The sequence below is a fragment of the Eretmochelys imbricata genome, chromosome 5 (assembly GCF_965152235.1).
Source record: "Eretmochelys imbricata isolate rEreImb1 chromosome 5, rEreImb1.hap1, whole genome shotgun sequence".
Taxonomy (NCBI): domain Eukaryota; kingdom Metazoa; phylum Chordata; order Testudines; family Cheloniidae; genus Eretmochelys; species Eretmochelys imbricata.
In genome coordinates, this window is record NC_135576.1 from 46,702,967 (window position 1) to 46,724,487 (window position 21,521).

General features: G+C 42.5%; 1 protein-coding gene across 1 annotated transcript; it reads right to left on the minus strand.

Annotated features, from left to right (window-relative positions):
- Positions 1-18,890: 18,890 nt before the first annotated feature.
- On the minus strand, positions 18,891-21,288 carry S100Z (S100 calcium binding protein Z). The gene is given in 3 exon segments (XM_077816310.1): positions 18,891-19,061; positions 21,105-21,200; positions 21,202-21,288. Coding segments are annotated over 3 exon segments (354 nt in total).
- Between the last annotated feature and the right edge of the window lie 233 nt (positions 21,289-21,521).

Consider the following 21,521-nt stretch of genomic DNA (forward strand, 5'->3'; position numbering starts at 1 on the left):
CCCTCCTACTTGTCCCTAGTGTAACTCAAACATAATTTAGGTGTCAGCTTTTCCCTTTCCCACTGGTGCTCTTGTGAGGTGGTGCCAGGTCTTTGTTAACAAGTTTTGTTGCTTGCTGTTTATCGTGTGTGATGAGGTCTCATCCTGCTGGGCCAATTTCCAATCTTTGCGGGGGAGGGAAGGAGATTGCCTGGTGTCACTTGGGGACTGCTGTATATATGACTCTAGACTGACTTTGACTCCTTCAATATATTGTTGGTTATTGATGGGATTAGCAGGGCCCATTTAAGGAGATACAGATTTAGTGGTTCCTAAATGTCACCAAGTAACAGGAAGGGCCAGATTTTCAGTCGTGGTCTCCCGTGCACCTGCAATTAATTATGAGTGCAAAATAGGGCCTGTAAAAAAGGAGGCAAGGCTAAGGAGCCTTTAAAAATCAGGGTCCCAATGTTAATGGGACACTACAAAGTCAAATAATATTCAGGAAAGCCTTTAGTTCAAAACCTCTCTGAGCAAGTCAGAAATTTGAAGCTAAACTTGTGTGGAGATCCTGTTTCTGGCAAAGGTCAAAAGTTCTAGGGCAGGCTCCTCATGAGGCAGTGTTGTTCACAGGCTGAAATTCCTGAATTGCAGGGAGAAATATCAGAAGCAGGTTTCAAGCAGGGTGTCATAATCATACAGCTTAGGGTAGCCTAGAATTCCTCCTTACCTGTAAGGGATTAAAAAGCTCAAATAACCTGGTTGGCACCTGACCAAAAGGACCAATGGGGAAAGAAGATACTTTCAAATCTGAGGAGGGGGAGGCTTTGTTTGTGCTTTTTGTTGGGTGTTCTCTCTCCTGGGACTGAGAGAGGCCAGGCCAAAATCCATCTCCTCCAACCAATCCTTAACCAGTCTCTAATATTACAAAAATAGTAAGTAAAACCAGGTAAGGCATGTTAGATTATCTTTTGTTTTAGCTTGTGAATTTTCCCTTTGCTAGAGAGAGGTTTATTCCTGTTTTTTGTAACTTTGAACTAAGCCTAGCAGGAGTTCCTCTGTGTTTGTGAATCTTTTGTTACCCTGTAAAGTTATCTTCCATCCTGATTTTACCCAGAGGTGATTCTTTTACCTTTTCTTTAAATAAAATTCTTCTTTTAAGAACCTGATTGATTTTCAGTGTCCTAAGACCCGGTAGTGGTGGGGGGTTGTTTATCTGTGCTCACTTTGTAACCAATTGGTTAGGATATTATTCTCAAGCCTCCCCAGGAAAGGGGGTGTAAGGGCTTGGGGGGATATTTTGGGGGGGAGATAGGGCTCCAAGTGGCCCTCCCTGAATGTTTGTTTAAATCATTTGGTGGTGGCAGCATACCGTCCAAGGACAAAAGGGATTTGTATCTTGTGGAATTTTTAACCTAAGCTGGTAGAAATAAGCTTAGGGGGTCATTCATGCGGGTCCCCACATCTGTACCCCAGAGTTCAGAGTGGGGAGGGAACCTTGACACAAGGTTTGGAGTCTCTGTAGACTCCCCCGCCCAGTGCACGAAATCTTGACTGAGAGCTGAAGGCAGGCATTCATGCTACCATTGAATCTGTTTCAGATTACACTGAAGAGATGAGAGGATGAGAAGAAGCAGAAGTAAGGAGACAAGAGAAGGTGGGAGATAGGGCAAGTACCAAAGGTCATTTTAGTTGCAATTTGCTACTGAGGTGTGTAAGAAATATGGCAGCTTTTCTCTCTTCTTCCTTTGGTCTTCGTGCAGCTTTAATGTTTGTTCTTACCTTTTAGTCACATGAATTGGGCTTCCCTATTGCTCCAAAGACTTTGACCAGACTGGTTTATTGTCTCTTCAGTGAAGATGCTACTATGCTTCTCCCATGGGCATAGTTAATCCACCTCCCCAACGGGCAGTAGCTGTGTTGGCAGAAGAAGCTCTCTACATGCGGGGCTAGGTTGGTATAACTACATTGCTCAGGGGGTGTGGATTTTTCATACCCTTGAATGACATATTTATACCAATATAGGTCTGTAGTGTAAATCTGGCCTTATTTTCTTTTCCTCCACCTCTTCTGCTCTGAATTCACATAAGCAGAGTTTTCTACGTCAAATGACTAAATGAATTATCTTCCTACATTTTCTCTTTGAGTAGAGAGAACGCATGTCGATAACGCATTAATAGCATTTGGCCACATCTACACTACAGAGTTAAGTTGACTTAAGTTATGTCGATGATCATAAACCGCTGTAATTACATTGCTTGTGCATTTTCACACAACGCTCCTTGTGTCAACGGAGCGTGTCCACAGTTGGTGCTCTAGTGCTGACAGAGAGAGCAGTGCACCATGGGTAGCTATCCCACTGTGCAAATCATCACCTTCTCCCAGTAGGAGATCTGGGAATGGATCGTGGTGCATCATGAAGGTCAGATCCCATAATGTAGTTTTATCCATCCCATAATTCCAAGGGCTTCTGACTACGTTTAATGAGTTTTTCAACTGCCTCTGTCATAGACAACTCGTGCCTCCCCATTCTGGGAGAATCACAATCTAAAGAGGAGGACATGTGACTGCCCTACATGTCTCCTCTGCCCAATGACCCCCCCCGCCCTGCCCTGTGCCCAGCCCGGAGCTGCCACGCTCTCCCCTGCTGGGGGGTAGGGGTGGACTCTGTCCTTCTCTCCCTGCGCCTCCAACCCTGTCTGTTCAGCTGCTCTCCTTGGCAGCTGTGCGGGGAGTGGGATGGAACTGCTTCAGCCTGAGAGAGCTTGGCTGGGAGGCAACGGCTGCCTGCTCCCTGCCCGGGCCCTACTGCTGGGGACAGGGGCCAAGCATGCGCAAGGGAGAAGGAGAAGCTCGCTTGGCTCCTGTCCCTGGCAGCAGGGCCCGGGCGGTGGGAGTAAATTTCTGTTGCAACCACTCTGTGTATGTCACAAATAAAGAATCACTGTCTTTGTAAGACTAAATTTTTATTAAACAGCAATACACAGATTAACATTTCTTACAAGGGACGCGCCAGTGAGCAGCATTCTCTGAAGTGAGGCTCTCAGAGCTGTGTGTAAGTCCAGCTGTCCTTATGGAAAATGTCACTAGGGGTGGAGTGTAAGGGGTACTGCAATGGGCTGGGAACATGAGAGGAATGGGGGGGTGGGGAGTTTAGGGAGGATAAAGTTGGCAGTTCTGTATGGGCTGCATGTATTCTCCCTGCAGCGGAATCAGGGACCCGAGCATCTGTTTGGCTCTCCATGAGCTTTATCATCCACTCCTGCCCCTCTATTGTCTGCTCCTGCCCCTGTCTCCTCTCCTGGTTATCTATTTCTAGTTTTTCATGTATTGTCTCTATCCATGCTCTGCACTCCCTATGAACCTGATCTGACTATTGCAGCACTTTGCAAAACATGTCCTCCTTACTCCTCCTTGTTCGCCTCATTATCTGACAGAGGCACTCCACTGGTGTGTAGGTGCTGGCCCTCAAGGGCATATCTGCCAAAGCAAAAGAAACAATACACAGAGTCAATATTGTGTGTGCACTCACAGTCTTGAATCATAAAAGTTACATACACTTCTTTGTCACTTTCCCTTGGCAAGCACACAGCATGGCCAGGGCACTAAACATGGTGAGCTCGACCCGGCGGGCCATGGGGATGGTGCAAAGAGTCTGGGTGGTTTCAGACAGGGATCAGTACAAGCGCTTTGGGACACAATTCTGAATACTGGCACAGTTTCCCACAGGCCGGGGTGATCAAAGCTGAAATCACACTTCTGAAGGAACCGAAGATGCAAGGGTGCATCTCCTGCATGCGTGCAGCTTCAGACCGAGTCTGTATGCTGCTCGCTATGTGCTGCTTTGGCTCCTGCAGAAGTAATTGCCGATTGGTGCAGCAAAGTTTCCTACAATGGAGGAAAAAACAAAGCAGTTCTGCCAAGGAACCTTCGGCAGAGAATTGCACAGTATCTGCAGGAGAGTTTCCTAGAGATCTCTATGGAGGATTCCTGGGTGATCACGGTGTGCATTAACAAACTTTTCTGCAAGGCCCCCACTCGGTAGCTGCACAAGGGAATGTGAAGCAGATGCAAACAGTGCCTAGTGTTAATTTCAATCCCTTCTCCCACATGCACCATGTAACAAAATAAAGGACATCTCTACCTCATGTAACCATGCATATCAAAGCAAAATGAGTACTTACTGGAGCTCCTCTTTCTGCTTTCGGCACGCCAGACCTGGACTGCTGGGACTGGCTAGACCTTTCCAGAGTCAAAAAGAGTTCTTGGCTCATGTCACCAGATGAGCCTGTCGCCTGTCTCACATCCTCTTCCAACTCAACCTCCTCGTCCACCACTTTATCCTCGAGGTTGACTCCACAGGCCATTGCCTCCAGTCCCCCAGAAGTATCCATAAGGCTCTTGGCGGTGGAGGTGGGGTCACTGCTGAGGATGGTGTGCAGCTTCTTGTAAAAGCAGCATGTTTTTGGTGTCGCACCAGAGTGACTGTCAGCCTCCTTTGCCTTCTGGTATGCCTGTCTCAGATCCTTGATCTTAGCATGGCACTGCTGCATGTCCCTTTTGAGCCCCTTCTCATCCATGCCACAAGCTGTCTGCTTGTAGGTGCCAAAGTTCCTTCAGATGGATCAGAATTTGTGACTACACAGCCTCCTCTTCCCACAGACTCAACAGAACCAGCAACTCTGGTGTACTTCAGGCAGGAGCGCATTTGCTGCAGAAAGCCGGCATGGTCAGCTGGGAAGATGCAATTTGAGTTGTCCATGTTGAGCAAACAGTGAAATTGCAAAAATTCCCAGGGCTTTAAAGAGGCAAGAGTGCATGCCTGTGTACCTGGCTGCAGGGCAGCAGAGTAGAAACTGCTTACCAGAGTGGTCATGATGGGCATTGTGGGAGGTGTCAAGGTTCCTCCCCCACTCTGAACTCTAGGGTACAGATGTGGGGACCTGCATGAAAAACCTCCTAAGCTTATCTTTACCAGCTTAGGTCAAAACTTCCCCAAGGTACAAAATATTCCACCCGTTGTCCTTGGATTGGCCGCTACCACCACCAAACTAATACTGGTTACTGGGGAAGAGCTGTTTGGACGCGTCTTTCCCCCCAAAATACTTCCCAAAACCTTGCACCCCACTTCCTGGACAAGGTTTGGTAAAAAGCCTCACCAATTTGCCTAGGTGACTACAGACCCAGACCCTTGGATCTTAAGAACAATGAACAATCCTCCCAACACTTGCACCCCCCCTTTCCTGGGAAATGTTGGATAAAAAGCCTCACCGATTTGCATAGGTGACCACAGACCCAAACCCTTGGATCTGAGAACAATGAAAAAGCATTCAGTTTTCTTACAAGAAGACTTTTAATAAAAATAGAAGTAAATAGAAATAAAGAAATCCCCCCTGTAAAATCAGGATGGTAGATACCTTACAGGGTAATTAGATTCAAAAACATAGAGAACCCCTCTAGGCAAAACCTTAAGTTACAAAAAAGATACACAGACAGAAATAGTTATTCTATTCAGCACAATTCTTTTCTCAGCCATTTAAAGAAATCATAATCTAACACATACCTAGCTAGATTACTTACTAAAAGTTCTAAGACTCCATTCCTGGTCTATCCCCGGCAGAAACCAGCATATAGACAGACACACAGACCCTTTTGTTTCTCTCCCTCCTTCCAGCTTTTGAAAGTATCTTGTCTCTTCATTGGTCATTTTGGTCAGGTGCCAGCGAGGTTACCTTTAGCTTCTTAACCCTTTACAGGTGAGAGGAGCTTTCCCCTGGCCAGGAGGGATTTCAAAGGGGTTTACCCTTCCCTTTATATTTATGACAGGAGGTCACTTAGAGACCTCCTGGAGGGCACGTAGAGTCGCAAAAGCAAGAACAGTGTCTGCACTGAGACTGTGTCACTGGAACCTTGTTGCAAAGAGCTCTATGCTGCTCATTGAGGTGGTTTTATTATGTCAGCATAGCTGGAGTTAAATCAGCAGGAGGAGCACTGTTGTGTGTATGCCTCCACTGTTTTGTCAATGAAACCTGACTTTTGTCAACAAAACTGTAGTGTAGACAAGGCCTTACTCTGAAGTGGAAAGACAGGGAACATTTTTGGTAACCTTTCAAATGTAGCAGTTAAGCAAGTATTTTAGGAATGTATGATACTTAAAGGAACCCTGGAAGCACCAACAATTTATTTGTCCGAGTTATGCTAGAAGGTGCCATCAAGCAGCTCTTTGATCTATAGATGATTATAGACCAGATTAAAGCCAATGAGTGTTCTAAGCATCTTTCATTCAGACTAAATGGAAGGCTCAATTAAATCCCTTTATGGAATAAGGTATCTGAAAATAATGGGAGTCACCACCCAAGGTAGTTGGCTGCATGGCAAGGCCTTATCAGAAACTAAATTGTGTGGAGGGGTTCCCTGATTTTTTTTTTTTTTTTGCAATGAACAAAAGGCTAAATCATCATAGGCATGGTTGCATCATGACGAATAGTGATTTCTATGGAACTGCTCAAGTAGTAAGGTACAACTCAATGTGAATAAAGGAGGCAGAATTTGGCCTAATACATTTGGCCTGTGTACATTTTGAAAGTAAGATAGGTGTATTCACCTACCTTCACACATAAAAAGTAGCAGCATTAAGACACTGAATGAAACCTACAAAGCTATGAACTCTACAAAGCAATAAACTGCAGAGTTAAGGATCATGCTTGGTCCTGCACTCAGAACTTTTTATCTAGGTATTAGAGAGGTTTCCTAACACTGTATGCTTTAACGTAGTAAGCCCATGATCGCTTTCTTTGAAATCAATGGGAGTTTTGCCATTGACTTCAAATGGGACCATCAGCAGCACTTTTATTAAACCAATTAATGAATATATTTAAAATGTTCCTTTCTAAAACTTGATAACTTTATAGACAAGTCTGTCCCCAAATAAAAGTCTTAATAGAATGTTCTTCCGTTTTCTGATCATAGTCAAACTGTCTCTTACTTTTTGTATCTACATTTTCTTCAAAAATAAAAAAAACTTTATATAAGGGAAAATCGAGAACTTCTTGTTAACAGTGGACAGTGTGACATAAGGGATGTGTGATTTGTCATGAAGGGAGATTAAAGAAATGTCAAATGTACATGATTTATATACTAATGACCTAACACAGGCTAGATGACAAGTGTTGCATTAACACTATTTTTGGCACTGAATAAGAGAGAAGACTGAAGGTCTCAGTTTAACAGGTTACAAAGACTCAGGCAAACATTATATTCAAAAACTGAGATTACCCTTAGGAAACTATCACTGCCAGCTCTGCTTTAATGATTATCACCATCCATGACTCAACCCAAAGTCTGCACAAAGCAGTTGGAAGAGAGAAGTGGGAGTTAATGAAATTTTTTCATCTGGGGCTAAATGTACCCAGGCTGACGGAAAACATACAGCGATTGTAGCTGTATGAATGGAGTAATTGAAGAAGGCGTATCTCACTGTTCCAACTTCAGATTAGAAAGGTGCCTGCCTGCGGCCTCGCTCAGTTCTACTGAAGTTGTTTAATTTTTAATGTGGGCCTGTCCCTTCTAGACTCTCTGCAGGAGATTTCAAAGTTTCTCAGAAAGAATGCCCTGGCATGGGAGTAATTTAAGCCTCATCTACACTAGAGAATGTTGGCTTGGCATGCATCTGCCATGCCTGTGTCTGCACGCAAAAGTATTTGCGATAGTCCACAAGCATTGTCAGCATCATTGCAGTTGCACTTGCTTGGAGGCTTCCTGCTGTTGTATCTTGCATCAGGTCATTCTGCACATCGCAGCACTAGGGCATGGGGTACGTGCCTACATTAAATAACCAATAATCAGCACATGCAAGTATTTATGTGGTATTTGTGACCTGTGACTAGAAGTGTCGCCCAACCAAAACCAGGTTCATTTTCCATTTGAAAATGATTGTTGACTTGGCTCCACATTCAGTGTCTTGAGCTCATGCCGTGCCACAGCAAAGACATTTCAGCCAAGGCATGTCAAGGAGATGGGTTTTTTCTTCCTTTTTGTATTGTTTCAAAGACTGATAATTTCTCAACTGAAACACCTGTTGTCCCGATGGGAATTGGCTTGAGTCTTTGTGACTCAGATTTTTTTGAAAGGCAAAAAATGGGATTTGCTACCAGTGGTGCTAGATACTATGGTGATGGGTGCATTAGATAAATGTAGAGCAAGGACAGATTTAATCAAGCACTCAGTCTACATCCAGACAGATAAGATACGGAAAATCTCTCATGAGTGACATACTGAATACCTAAGATCTTTGCTGCGCTGTTTACTTTCTCCTAGATGCCTTTTCTTCTCCTTCCACATTCCCTAGATTCTTTTTCTGTTATTCCTGGTATTATAGTGAGCATTCTGATCAGAATTATATGCTGAATACATTTGAACAAAATTGTTGGCATACTTCATGTAAACATATTTCAGATTGTTTGCCAGCTATCTGGTTTGACCATGCCTGATGTGCTGATCACGATCTGTTATTTATAGCAGGTCACTGGTCACATTATATTGTTTCTGCTCCCTGCCTGAAATGTTTATAAACAGAAGGTGGGAAATCAAAGACATGTCCAGCTGGCCATACAAAAACTTCTTGAAACTAAAACAAACCAAAAAAATATCACTCATGAATGTCCACAGAAAATATAGAGAGCCACAAATGTCCTCATCTGGAGCTGCATAATGCAGGCCCTCATTCAGCATTCTCAGGCACTTGCCCTTTTCCAGTGCTTCCTGAGATATGCTCTTACTTGGCACACCTCAGGGCAGGTCCTTCTTCCATATTCCCTGAGATCTGTCCTAATCAGCATTTCCCCCTGGCAAGTCCTTATGCTGCATTTCTACATAATGTGTCTCCTGTGTCATAAAATTGTTTTATAGTTTAACATTGGTAGTTTAGATGAAGGGTTTTAGAGATGTGTATTTGATAATTGTATTATGAATAGCTTGAACTGAAATCCTTCCAGCAAGTGGAAGCACAATTTATAATTTAAACAAGGTTAAAGTCCTTGGGCCATATCCTCAGCAGATATTAAATGGCGTAGCTCCTTTGACTTCAGTGGAGCTGTGCAGTTTTACACCGGCTGAGGATCTAGTTGCTAGGGCTAAATTCAGCCCTGTCATAAACAGGTACAGCTCTAGCTAACTTCACGGGCAGTTGCGCCTGCTAGGACTGAATTGTGTCTCTCAAGAAAGTGACCTTTTCTTAACTTATTCAATTCAATATGCTTTGTGCACTACCCAGGTTGCTATCCAGTCCACATAGCCTGAGATACTGTAACTCTTAGGAGAGGCTCCAGAGTGAGCTAGTTTAGAAAATAAATGACCGGATAATAAACAAAAGATTTTCTCTCATTACGTATCATGTGACAGAAGCAAGATAAAGTTGACACTGTTACTGATTTTTCTGCTAGACAATATACTACTGTGCAACAGACTTAATTATCTTTGTAAGGAAGAATTAATTAATTGTTAAACTGTCCATCAAAAATGTTGTTAAGACAGGCATATGGTGCCACATCACCGTGTAACAAATCTTTCTGTCTGTCAAGAACCTTGATGTACATGGATCTGATTGCAGATTCAGGTTTGTGGCCGATCTTTCAGCCGTCATCTTCGGGCCTAAATCTTTGAGTAGCTGAGCGACTCCTGCTAGGTAATGACCTTGAGACAAGGGTTGCCACCTCTGAGGAAAAAACCCCCAGGACATCTGGGATGAAATTGACATCTGGCAGTATGTCCTGAGCACCCTTACAGCTACCTCGAAAAAGGGACGAACCTGGGAAAACCTGGACAACTGGCAACCCTACATCTCAACTTGACGATACATGCTGCATGCAGGAGACTTCCTCTATGACCAGAGAAAAGAGAATCCTCCTCCGCCAGGTTTCTCTTTTGTTGGTACTGCAGCATAGGGACTGCCATAGTCTGCAATGGAGAAGTGCCTTTTACGTTGGTTGAGATGGTGAAGGTGGATCTGTATAACTACAAATGAGCTGGACATCCCCCTCTTCCATTCTATCCACAGTCTAGTTCCAACCGCAGCTTCATGCTCACATGATTGGATCCTCCACTAGGCAGGCTTTGTGGTGCATGAAACTGTAAACCCAATTCAGTGGCTGCCCACATCCTTCCCCCACACACCTTGCACAGCAGAACTACACCCATTGTGCTGTTTTCAGGCTCTTTGGTAGCTGCAGAGGCACCACTTAGCAAACAAGTAGCCCTGAGTGAGGAATAGTTCCTTTGCCTTTGGAGGAAATGTTTGACTTTGAAATAAGAACATTTTAAAACAATGGATTGTGCATGCTGTGATCACTATTATTATTACCTGCAGAGAGAAATACCAACATGTGTTTCCCCAAATATTTGCTTCTCTGCTTATATATCTGTACAATAGTTTAAACATTGGAAGGGTGAAGTAACATACTGAGAGAGCGACTATACCCAGAGGCTCAGTTTTTCTGGTCAAGCCAAGCTGCACTTAAAGCAGAACTGGGCAGGGAGGTAGGAGGAGACAAAAGTGGCTTTATGCCATCTCTGTGGCTGATAATCCCCCCTGCAGCAACTCAGAGCAGCTTCAGGTTCCTAGGGGAGAAAGAAAACTTGAAGTTGCCTATTCAGTCCTCTTTTCTAGAAGGCGCTTTGGAAACAGATCTGTATTTAGGACAAATGACCATGTGACATGAACAAGTGTGATACAACAGCATTATATACAAAAACGCAAGTACTGAAGGGCCAGATTCTGATCCTGTCACACTGCGGGGTGCTCCACGAATGTTCTCATTGAAATGAATGGTATCACTCGTGGAGTAAGGTGCTCCTCAGTAGGAGTAAAAGTATCAGAGGCTAGCCTGAAATGAAGTGCAGCATGGCTCCCCTACCTACATAATATCGCTAATGAAAATATTTAAAGGCCTGATGATGTTTCAACTCACATTTCTTGAGCATGAAAAAATTGATCAAATGAATCCTAAACACATGCTGTAATCAATACTAACTCACTGTAGCATTTATTCTCACTTGCATAATAAATTCGTTTCATAGCATGGTATCTCCTACGTTGTGTAGAAGATGTCCCTTGAACGAGTGTTGCAGCAGCTGCATGTCTGCAATAGTAAAATGATCCCATGTATTAATTTTCAACTATTTCTTTAATTACTTGATGGAATGAAATTACTATGAATTCTATCTACTGGAAATTGTCAATAGGAAAAATCTGTCATGGTCTCTTTAACAGCTCATTACTTCTTCCCCCTACAGCACCAGGCTGCTCTTGTTTATGGCTGAAAGTTGTTGTAGAATGATGGTTATTCCAGTTGGCCTTGAACACTAATAACTCCTGAGCCATTTGATACCTCCAAGCTGCAACAGAATAAAGGAGGTGTTGTTGCCTTATGATGGATTTACTGGGTAAATCAGTGCCTGAAGGGACTGCTCCATTTCAAAATAGTCATCGTTACACTGATGTCATCAAGCAGCTTATTGAGATCTCTGGTTGGATATAGTATCTGAGGATGTTAAAAGGTTATTTACACATATTTGTAGCACTTCAGGATGCATGAATCCAATTATTTCCCTGACTGGTACTTAAAGTGTCATTGAAACTGAAATAAAGGTAAATGTCACTGTCTGGAGGTTTCAAGACAATGCAATTTGTCTTCTAAACATCTGTTATGTATGTGTAATACAAAAAGAACCTCACAATAGCTAGGAAGGAGCTTGCTTGACATCGCTGTAAAATTTTATCAGCCTCAAATGTAACTATAAAAATGTTAGACTATAAACAGGTCTTTTCTATTGATGTTCTAGATAGACTCTGATAAAAGGCATCTTTTTAGTTTGTGTTAATTAGGGGTCTTCACTAGAGCTGACTTTGGAAAAACACATGTAGCACGTTGTCTTTTCAATTAAAAAAAAAGGTCTCTCAATTCTTGAACTTAGGACAAATTTAATTAACTTCGAAAGATATATCTTCAGTCTTAAGAGCACTCTCTCTGACTGGTCTCACTAATAGAAAGCATAGTGCTGTCATGTCCGAAGCAAAGAAGTAAGGATTTTAACCTTCCTTTTTGAGAGAGAGATAGTGAATGTGTGCAGCTATCAACCCAGATTCCCCCACCCCCACCCCGCGTATAGGTCACTGTGCCAGCGTCACCTAAGGCTGACATAGCTGGCCATGGAAGGATCTCTCATCCAACATTATGGCCAGCATAATGGCTACCATGCCACTCCTCTCTCTGCAGCTTGCACAGGAGTTGTGGCCAGAGACAGGGAGCATAGCTGAGGCTTCCCTGCTCTCTAGCAATCCCCCAGCTGCCCTAATGGTCCCTTGGTGGGGATTGATAGCTGATATAAATATACACCTGGGGACTGGACCAGAACACAGTTAGCCCAGGGTTAGGGGTGGCAAAGGTGGCTTAAATCCCTCCTGAGGTGTGCTATGCTATTTTGTTTTCTGGTACTGAACATGCTTCGGGATTTTTTCTCCCCTGTCTGTTTGCTCTTAAGACTGAGCTCAGAAAAGGGCTCTTTTAAAAGTTGATAGAACTTGACAGTTGTCTTTGCAATAAGAACCCTCTAGTGATTTACAGAGTTTATCCAGCATTTGTTGTCTCTAATCTGGAATAAATATGATTTGAATCATTCTATGAATCACACGCCATTCATGTGCAAGACAGCCCCGTTCACAAGAAGTTCATGCTACGCTGATCCCCTTGTAAATTCTGATCATTAGATTATTTCATTGACTGGCTCCATCATGACTGCTATCTCCCATTAGCAGTAGGTTCACATCACGGCTAAGTGTGACATGGCATAATTCTCATCAGAGTCCAGTTTGCTTCTTTTTCAGTATCTAATTAGAGAATGGCAGTGGGTTTGTGAGCTTTCCCAGCTTTGAGGATTTCTTTCAAAGGCCTCCTAGTTAAAACTGGTAGTGGATAAACTAGTGTGGCAGAATACCTTGTTCGGCTCAGTCCTTTTTAGCCTTGGAGACTCAGGTTTGGGGCAAGGCAAATCCTTATAGGTGGCACAGGGTCATAGAATCATAGAATATCAGGGTTGGAAGGGACCCCTGAAGGTCATCTAGTCCAACCCCCTGCTCGAAGCAGGACCAATTCCCAGTTAAATCATCCCAGCCAGGGCTTTGTCAAGCCTGACCTTAAAAACCTCTAAGGAAGGAGATTCTACCACCTCCCTAGGTAACGCATTCCAGTGTTTCACCACCCTCTTAGTGAAAAAGTTTTTCCTAATATCCAATCTAAACCTCCCCCACTGCAACTTGAGACCATTACTCCTCGTTCTGTCATCTGCTACCATTGAGAACAGTCTAGAGCCATCGTCTTTGGAACCCCCTTTCAGGTAGTTGAAAGCAGCTATCAAATCCCCCCTCATTCTTCTCTTCTGCAGGCTAAACAATCCCAGCTCCCTCAGCCTCTCCTCATAAGTCATGTGTTCTAGACCCCTAATCATTTTTGTTGCCCTTCGCTGGACTCTCTCCAATTTATCCACATCCTTCTTGTAGTGTGGGGCCCAAAACTGGACACAGTACTCCAGATGAGGCCTCACCAATGTCGAATAGAGGGGGACGATCACGTCCCTCGATCTGCTCGCTATGCCCCTACTTATACATCCCAAAATGCCATTGGCCTTCTTGGCAACAAGGGCACACTGCTGACTCATATCCAGCTTCTCGTCCACTGTCACCCCTAGGTCCTTTTCCGCAGAACTGCTGCCTAGCCATTCGGTCCCTAGTCTGTAGCGGTGCATTGGATTCTTCCATCCTAAGTGCAGGACCCTGCACTTATCCTTATTGAACCTCATCAGCTTTCTTTTGGCCCAATCCTCCAATTTGTCTAGGTCCCTCTGTATCCTATCCCTCCCCTCCAGCGTATCTACCACTCCTCCCAGTTTAGTATCATCCGCAAATTTGCTGAGAGTGCAATCCACACCATCCTCCAGATCATTTATGAAGATATTGAACAAAACCGGCCCCAGGACCGACCCTTGGGGCACTCCACTTGATACCGGCTGCCAACTAGACATGGAGCCATTGATCACTACCCGTTGAGCCCGACAATCTAGCCAGCTTTCTACCCACCTTATAGTGCATTCATCCAGCCCATACTTCCTTAACTTGCTGACAAGAATACTGTGGGAGACCGTGTCAAAAGCTTTGCTAAAGTCAAGAAACAATACATCCACTGCTTTCCCTTCATCCACAGAACCAGTAATCTCATCATAAAAGGCGATTAGATTAGTCAGGCATGACCTCCCCTTGGTGAATCCATGCTGGCTGTTCCTGATCACTTTCCTCTCATGCAAGTGCATCAGGATTGATTCTTTGAGGACCTGCTCCATGATTTTTCCAGGGACTGAGGTGAGGCTGACTGGCCTGTAGTTCCCAGGATCCTCCTTCTTCCCTTTTTTAAAGATTGGCACTACATTAGCCTTTTTCCAGTCATCCGGGACTTCCCCGGTTCGCCACGAGTTTTCAAAGATAATGGCCAATGGCTCTGCAATCACAGCCGCCAATTTCTTCAGCACTCTCGGATGCAACTCGTCCGGCCCCACGGACTTGTGCACGTCCAGCTTTTCTAAATACTCCCTAACCACCTCTATCTCCACAGAGGGCTGGCCATCTCTTCCCCATTTTGTGATGCCCAGCGCAGCAGTCTGGGAGTTGACCTTGTTAGTGAAAACAGAGGCAAAAAAAGCATTGAGTACATTAGCTTTTTCCACATCCTCTGTCACTAGGTTGCCTCCCTCATTCAGTAAGGGGCCCACACTTTCCTTGGCTTTCTTTTTGTTGCTGCTACTCCTCTCCTCAGTCAGTCCCTTGTGCTTGTTTTCCTTCCCTTCTGGGGAGCGAGTGCAGCCTCCCTACTGGGAGGGTCTGGTGTCTTGCTGCAAACAGTCTACTGGCAGCTTTCCTGCTCCCCTCACTCTCTCCCTCCTACCACCCAGGGGAGGGTTTAAAAAGGTCCCAAGTAGTTGGAGTCAGCTGAACCTAATTGGTTCCCTAGCAACCCCTTTTCCAGCTGAACCTTATTGCCCCATGGTTCTCTCTCCTCAGTGGATAGGGAGGGGCCTTCTAATCCCCTGGGACTACTTACTACCCCCCTTTTGTAGCTGTTTATCCTGGGTTTACCACACTAGCTTCTGGTTAATATTACTTGACCCAGGAAATAGTTAAGTTCCGTGTGACCTGGTCTAAAGATTTACACTGAGCTCCTCACTGGAGGAAGGGGAAGGACTAGGGGGACCAGTAATGTTCTGGAGAACCCAGAAGTGACCATAGCAGAGGTACTTTGTATAAGCCTGAGAACCCCTCAATGCCAACTGGCCAGGGGGTTACAAGAATATACTGATGTATGTATGTACATTCCAGTTCATTAAAGAATATTGTGCGAGGTCTTAAATGAAAGCCAGGATCACACTGATCATTAACAGCACTGTGAAATGCATGTGCAGATACATGCAAGGAATTATGTATGTATGTTGAAAATGTGTTCCTAACGTTTGTATCAAGGCAGGGTTGGCAAATAAGTTTTTCTGCCAGATAAAAGATGTTTATTCACCTATCACTCTGTTGGAATGTAAATTAAGCATTGTAAGCCAACACAATGGAACCCTCATTTACATATGATGACAACGGGTGCATGTGAAATCAATGGGAAGGCAACACACTGTAGAATAAATTACAGGGGGTTGTCTTGACTCTGGGTATTGACAGTGAACTTTGGGGAGTATAAGGAAAAAGCAAAGAAGATACCTCCTTACTCTGCACCTTGAAAGTAGTCAGGCAGTACAATTACATTCATGAAAACAGGATCACAACCAATGGTGGTTGAAACACTGCAAAGGATATTCTTGGGGAGAGAAACTTCTTTAGAGGGAAGGTTAGCCTACTTAGTTAAGGTTAATCTCTAGAAAGCATGCTATGATTTTGTTTTATACATAACCCCTTGTTTCCATAATCCTTACTTGCTATCCCTTGAATCTTTGCTAATAAACTTATCACTGTTCACTGTCACTATTATATCTATCAGTGCTGTGAACATAAGAATGGCCATACTGCCTCAGACCAAAGGTCCATCAAGCCCAGTATCCTGTCCTCTGACAGTGGCCAATGGCAGGTGCCCCAAAGGGAATGAACAAACAGGTTATCATCAAGTGATCCATGCCCTGTCACCCAATCCCAGCTTCTGGCAAACAGAGGCTAGGGACACCATTCCTACCCATCCTGGCTAATAGCCATTGATGGACCTATCCTCCATGAACCTATCTCACTGCCTTTTGAACCCTGTTATAGTATTGGCCTTCGCAACACCCTCTGGCAAGGAGTTCCAGAGGTTGACGTTGCGTTGTGTGAAAAAATACTTTCTTGTGTTTGTTTTAAACCTGCTACCTATTAATTTCATTTGGAGGCCCCTTGTTCTTGTATTATGAGAAGGAATAAATAACACTTCCTTATTTACTTTCTCTATACCACTCATGATTTTATCGACCTCTATCTTATCCCCCCTTCCTCGCCTCTTTTCCAAGCTGAAAAGTCCCAGTCTTATTCATCTCTCCTCAAACGGAAGCCGTTCTATACCCCTAATCATTTTTGTTGCCCTTTTCTGAACCTTTTCCAATTCCAATACATCTTTTTTGAGATGGGGCGACCACATCTGCATGCAGTATTCAAGATGTTCACGTACCATGGATTTATATAGAGGCAACATGATATTTTCTGTCGTATCATCTATCCCTTTCCTGATGATTCCCAACATTCTGTTTATTTTTTTGACTGCCGCTGCACATTGAGTGGATGATTTCAGAGAATACAGAGAACTGTGGTCTGATACAAGGAGCTGATCCTGAGTTGAATCATACAAGCTGGCATGTACACTGTTCCCATGGGAGTAGCAGACCTAGTATTCCTGAGAGTAAATTTCAGTGGATAAAGGGCTGGACATTACAGGAAAATGCTTTAAAGGGGCTTGAGGACTGGGGAGCACCTGTTGCTAGCCTGCAAGGCAAAGTAAGAGCTGGCATACCCCAGAGGCGAGAGCTTGAGTAGCTAATAGGCTGATGGTGTCAGGGAGCTGACACCCAGTTACACATATGTAAGTCTCCCTTTGGCTGGAGGCAAAGTGGTAACAAGCTGACCCTCAGTACCTCAAGCACTGTTGCACCTTGATTTTCCAAATAATGTACCTGCTGTCATTGTGGTCTCACTGAAAGTGAGACTGACATGTAAGTGAAGGGGCAAGAAATCACCGGAGACAAAAAATTAAAAAATTGGTAGACACTTTTTTTTTTTTTTTTGCCATTCAACCACAGCGAATCCTCTGTGAATGCTATAAATGTCAGTCAGAGAATCACTAACCACATTGCAAAGAGGGGCAGCACATTCAGCTCCTGCTACCACTGGACAGCCTCCAGCATTGCATGACAAGACATCTGGTGGTGACAGATTTCTTCTTCGGGGAATGACAACTGCCCCAGACATGGCAGATGATGCTCTTCTAAATTACAGAATGCTACTTTGATAAGGGCTTATGTAATTATAATGCTATATTATGTAACAAAAAACATATGAATGTTAGATTCACCATCGAAAGGCGTTTGAGGTTTGGGGAGGTAGAGATAAGTCAGTTACTCCATTATTAGGTCATGCCCAGCCAGACAATATCTGAAGTGACTTTTTTCCCCCCATACACAAAGAGCAAATCATGCAGTCTCAAGCCAGATGCCTTTTATTGTAGACTAAGGAAAACAATGAAGGAAGAAAAAGCAAATATAAAGTCATTGTGAGGGGAAAAACAGAGAGTGTCCGCCCGTGGCAAGATCCTCCCACCATAACTCCTGTAGCAGGGCTCCAAAGATTCCTCCCATTTAATGATGCAGCACAAAGAAAACAGAATCACGTGGTCTCATTTACATCTCCCCTGAAGACCCACCTCATCCATGCCTCCTATAAGCAATCAGCTGACAAAGTCCTCTATTCATCTGTTTAAATAATTTATCCTATGCATGAACTCTTTTATGCTGAGAGAAGGGGTTGAACAGAGCGGCATGAACACAATAGAAGTGAAGCTGGGAGAGGTTGGGAAGCTGAAGGAAGCCATGCATTCTATCCGACTGGATGGGAGGAAGGCATGATTGCAGCCTATCAGTGCAAGTGAAGGGAGGGCTTGAGAAATGAAAACAGAGAAGAAGGTGGCCCAAACTGAGCAGAACTGGTCCAAAAAATCATCCTTTTTGGCCTGCCAAAAAATTAGAGTTTTCAACAGGACACTTCAAAATTACATTAAAAATTCAGTTCAAAACTTCAGTTTTCATTACATTTCATTTCAAATTTTCCCATACAAAAATTGTGTCAAATGAAATTTCAACTACCCCCTCAATTTTTTTTTTAAACTTTTTAAAAAATAACCCATTTTTGCAGGAAAATTTTGTGTTTGAAAAATTTCAACCAGCTCTAAATGTCAGACAGCAAACTGTAGTTTCCGGAGGAATGCATGCCAGTGGAGGGGGCAGCATTCTAGATGTGGGACAGGGCAGATGAAAAAGGGGTGAATACGGGTAGCAGGGTGAAAACTCAGAAACTCAGTCAAGTGAACTAACATATGGAGCTCTTGCATCTGGGAAGTGACAAATACATGATATAAAAAAAGCAGAAAATAAATCTTGGAAGATACTTAGGGCCAGATTCTCAGGTGGTGAAAATCAATATGGGCCCACTGAAGTCAGCAGAGTCCTGCTGTTTTACACCAACTGATGACCTGGTCCTTACGATTTAATAACATTAACACGACATAGTTTGTAGTCACAAAATGCTGATGAGTGCTAACGAAGCATGATTCAGGTACATTTGTGTCTCAGTGGTTTGTTTACTTATCATTTCCAATTTCCTTTTGCTTTAGCTGTTCCTCAAAGAAGTCATTGCATGCTACAGTCAAAGCAGCAACCAGAATGACAAATTCATTAAAATCCACTTCATTGTCTTTATTGGTATCCAGATCTTTCATGATCTTATCAACCAGCTGGAGATCCTTTTGGCACTAGAAAGAAAAAAAGAAAATGAAATTTTAAAAAAAACCAAACAGATTTGTTGACCTTCAGTTTGATGTTTCTTAAATGTAATTAGGCTTGGCAGAACTCCATTTTTATTTTTTTATAATTTGACTGATTTCAGTTTTATTTTTAAGCATTTTTCCATTTTTATCTGTTTACATTTTCTCAGTTGTGCACAATTATGTTTTTAAGCATTTTGTTCTATGTTTATCAATTTAAATGTTCATAGGTATGGGATATTATGGAGAGGGTCAGACAGAAATTATTGAATGATAGTAGATGTTAATGTTCAGAGTTAAAGCTTTATAACAGTTAAAACACAAATTGTCAACATCGCATGTCAAAATATACCAAGGAAACTTCCTTAAATTAAATTCTTATAAGTTCTCAAAGAGCATTTTTCTTACTTTGCCTAGCAGTAAGATTTTTTTATTATCAATGGAAAAATAGTTTTTCTTCGTTTTGTGTGTGTATGGTGAAATTGTTGATTACCAAAATGTACTGATGAAAATCTATCCTTCCAAGCCTAAATATAATCTGCCTGGACTTATTTGTATAATACAGGTATAAAGTGTGTTTCATTTTCTTGAGCATACCCACACTAAACCCACAAGCCATCCAAGAATTCCTTTTTTACATGTACTGTATCTTCAACTATTTCAATGTCTTGAATCTGCACTCAGTTTAACAAGAAAATGACTTAACTGTGGTGCACATCTTGAATGTATAGTTCTGGTATATCATAGTACAATCCAGTAATGTGCTAAAAGTTTAAGTAGTATCAATTATTTCAATCTGTTCTAAAACTTAAAAATGAAGGAGCTGTGTGAAATTTTCATTTAAAGTGTCAGCATATCAATATTAACAGTGTTAAAAGCATAGGGCCAGGTTTTCAATAGAGCTCAGCAACAAATAGGCACTTACATGAAGCAACCAGATTTGGGGAGCTGTGGAGTGAAAAGCTGGCTCATGATGTTTATTTTAAGATAGCAACTATATCAGTGTTTGGGGTGGGGTTTTTTTGGTTTTTTTAAAATGCTTTTTATAATTTCAAGACATTATTTATATAGGGCCAGATAATGCCTTCTGTTGTCACGGTTGGTAGAACCTCACTTAGCAAGTACGGGTCCTACTCAATATGAGTAAGGGCAGCAGAATCTTCCCATAATAATAAATCAATAGACAGGATTAAAAAGAAAATCCAGTCCAAGAAATTTCATAAATTGATTCAAAATAATCCTGTTGTTGTTGTTAAAGACCACAAAACGGTTAGGATTACTAAAATACAGGGAATCAATTATGTACCAGATTCCATAAGAATTTCAGTTTGAATAATTTAAGAACACAACAGATGTGCATAAATAAATTCAAATCAGCAATGACTGTAAGAGCTCTTCTCAGCAATATCTCTGTTCAGTACAGATAGGGAGCTATATTTGGAACATACAGGATTGCCAATAAACCTGTGAAAAAACGTGTACCATACAACTGTAAGCCTGAAGAAGCCCTTAAAGAGCATGAAACATTCCCGACGCTGATCACAATCAGTCTGCATATGTTTGGGAGTGCACAGTCATTTCCATTCACTGCACTTAAAACTTTCTCTTGCCTCCTGAGAACTATATACCTGTATTATATCCCAATTTTGCTGAGGGCTGGTCTACACTCAGTTCTAACTAAATTGATTAAAATTGATTTAACGAAATCATTTTTTCTACTATTTCTAGATTGTATTTGGCACTGATGTTCAAACACACAGCTGAATAATCAGTGACTTACGTAGTTTTCATCATTTGTGATGAGTGGTTCAAAGCAAAGGTGCACATTTTAATATACTCATCAAACAAGACACTTGATATTAGTGCTTTCTCTTTGGATCCACAAACACAGTTGTCATTTGATTGTATAGTTTAGATGCTGTCACATCATGAACTTGATTGTATAAGGAAATGCTCTTCCAGAATCCTTCAGTAGCTATTTCCCTCACCCACTAAACCTTAATTTAAAGAGTTGTAGAAACTGCCTCTTACTGAAAGGAAGTCAGTGAGTTCACTGGTAAGGAGCTGTTTGAGTTCTCCTTTAATCAGTTTGTATTTGTCCCCTTCTTTGCCTGAGTAATGGTGAAAAAATCTTGATCAAGGTGTCCATAGCATTCTCCAGCTGTGTAGGCATATTGTGGAGTGGAACGGCTCTAGGACAGAGAACAAAAATCATTAGTACTGTACATGAATTATATAGAACTCAAGCATGTGAGCCTGGTGCAGCTGTAAAACAGAAGCTGTCATAAGTACTGAAAAACATGTATTCATTTGAACCATATAATCAAATGGTGGTTTACATTGCTAGACTATGATATTAAAACAAAACATTGTACTTCAGACATAAGAGATTAGATCTGGAAAATAAATGTGAAGGGTTAAACGAAAGCTCTACTCTGCATCCAGTAT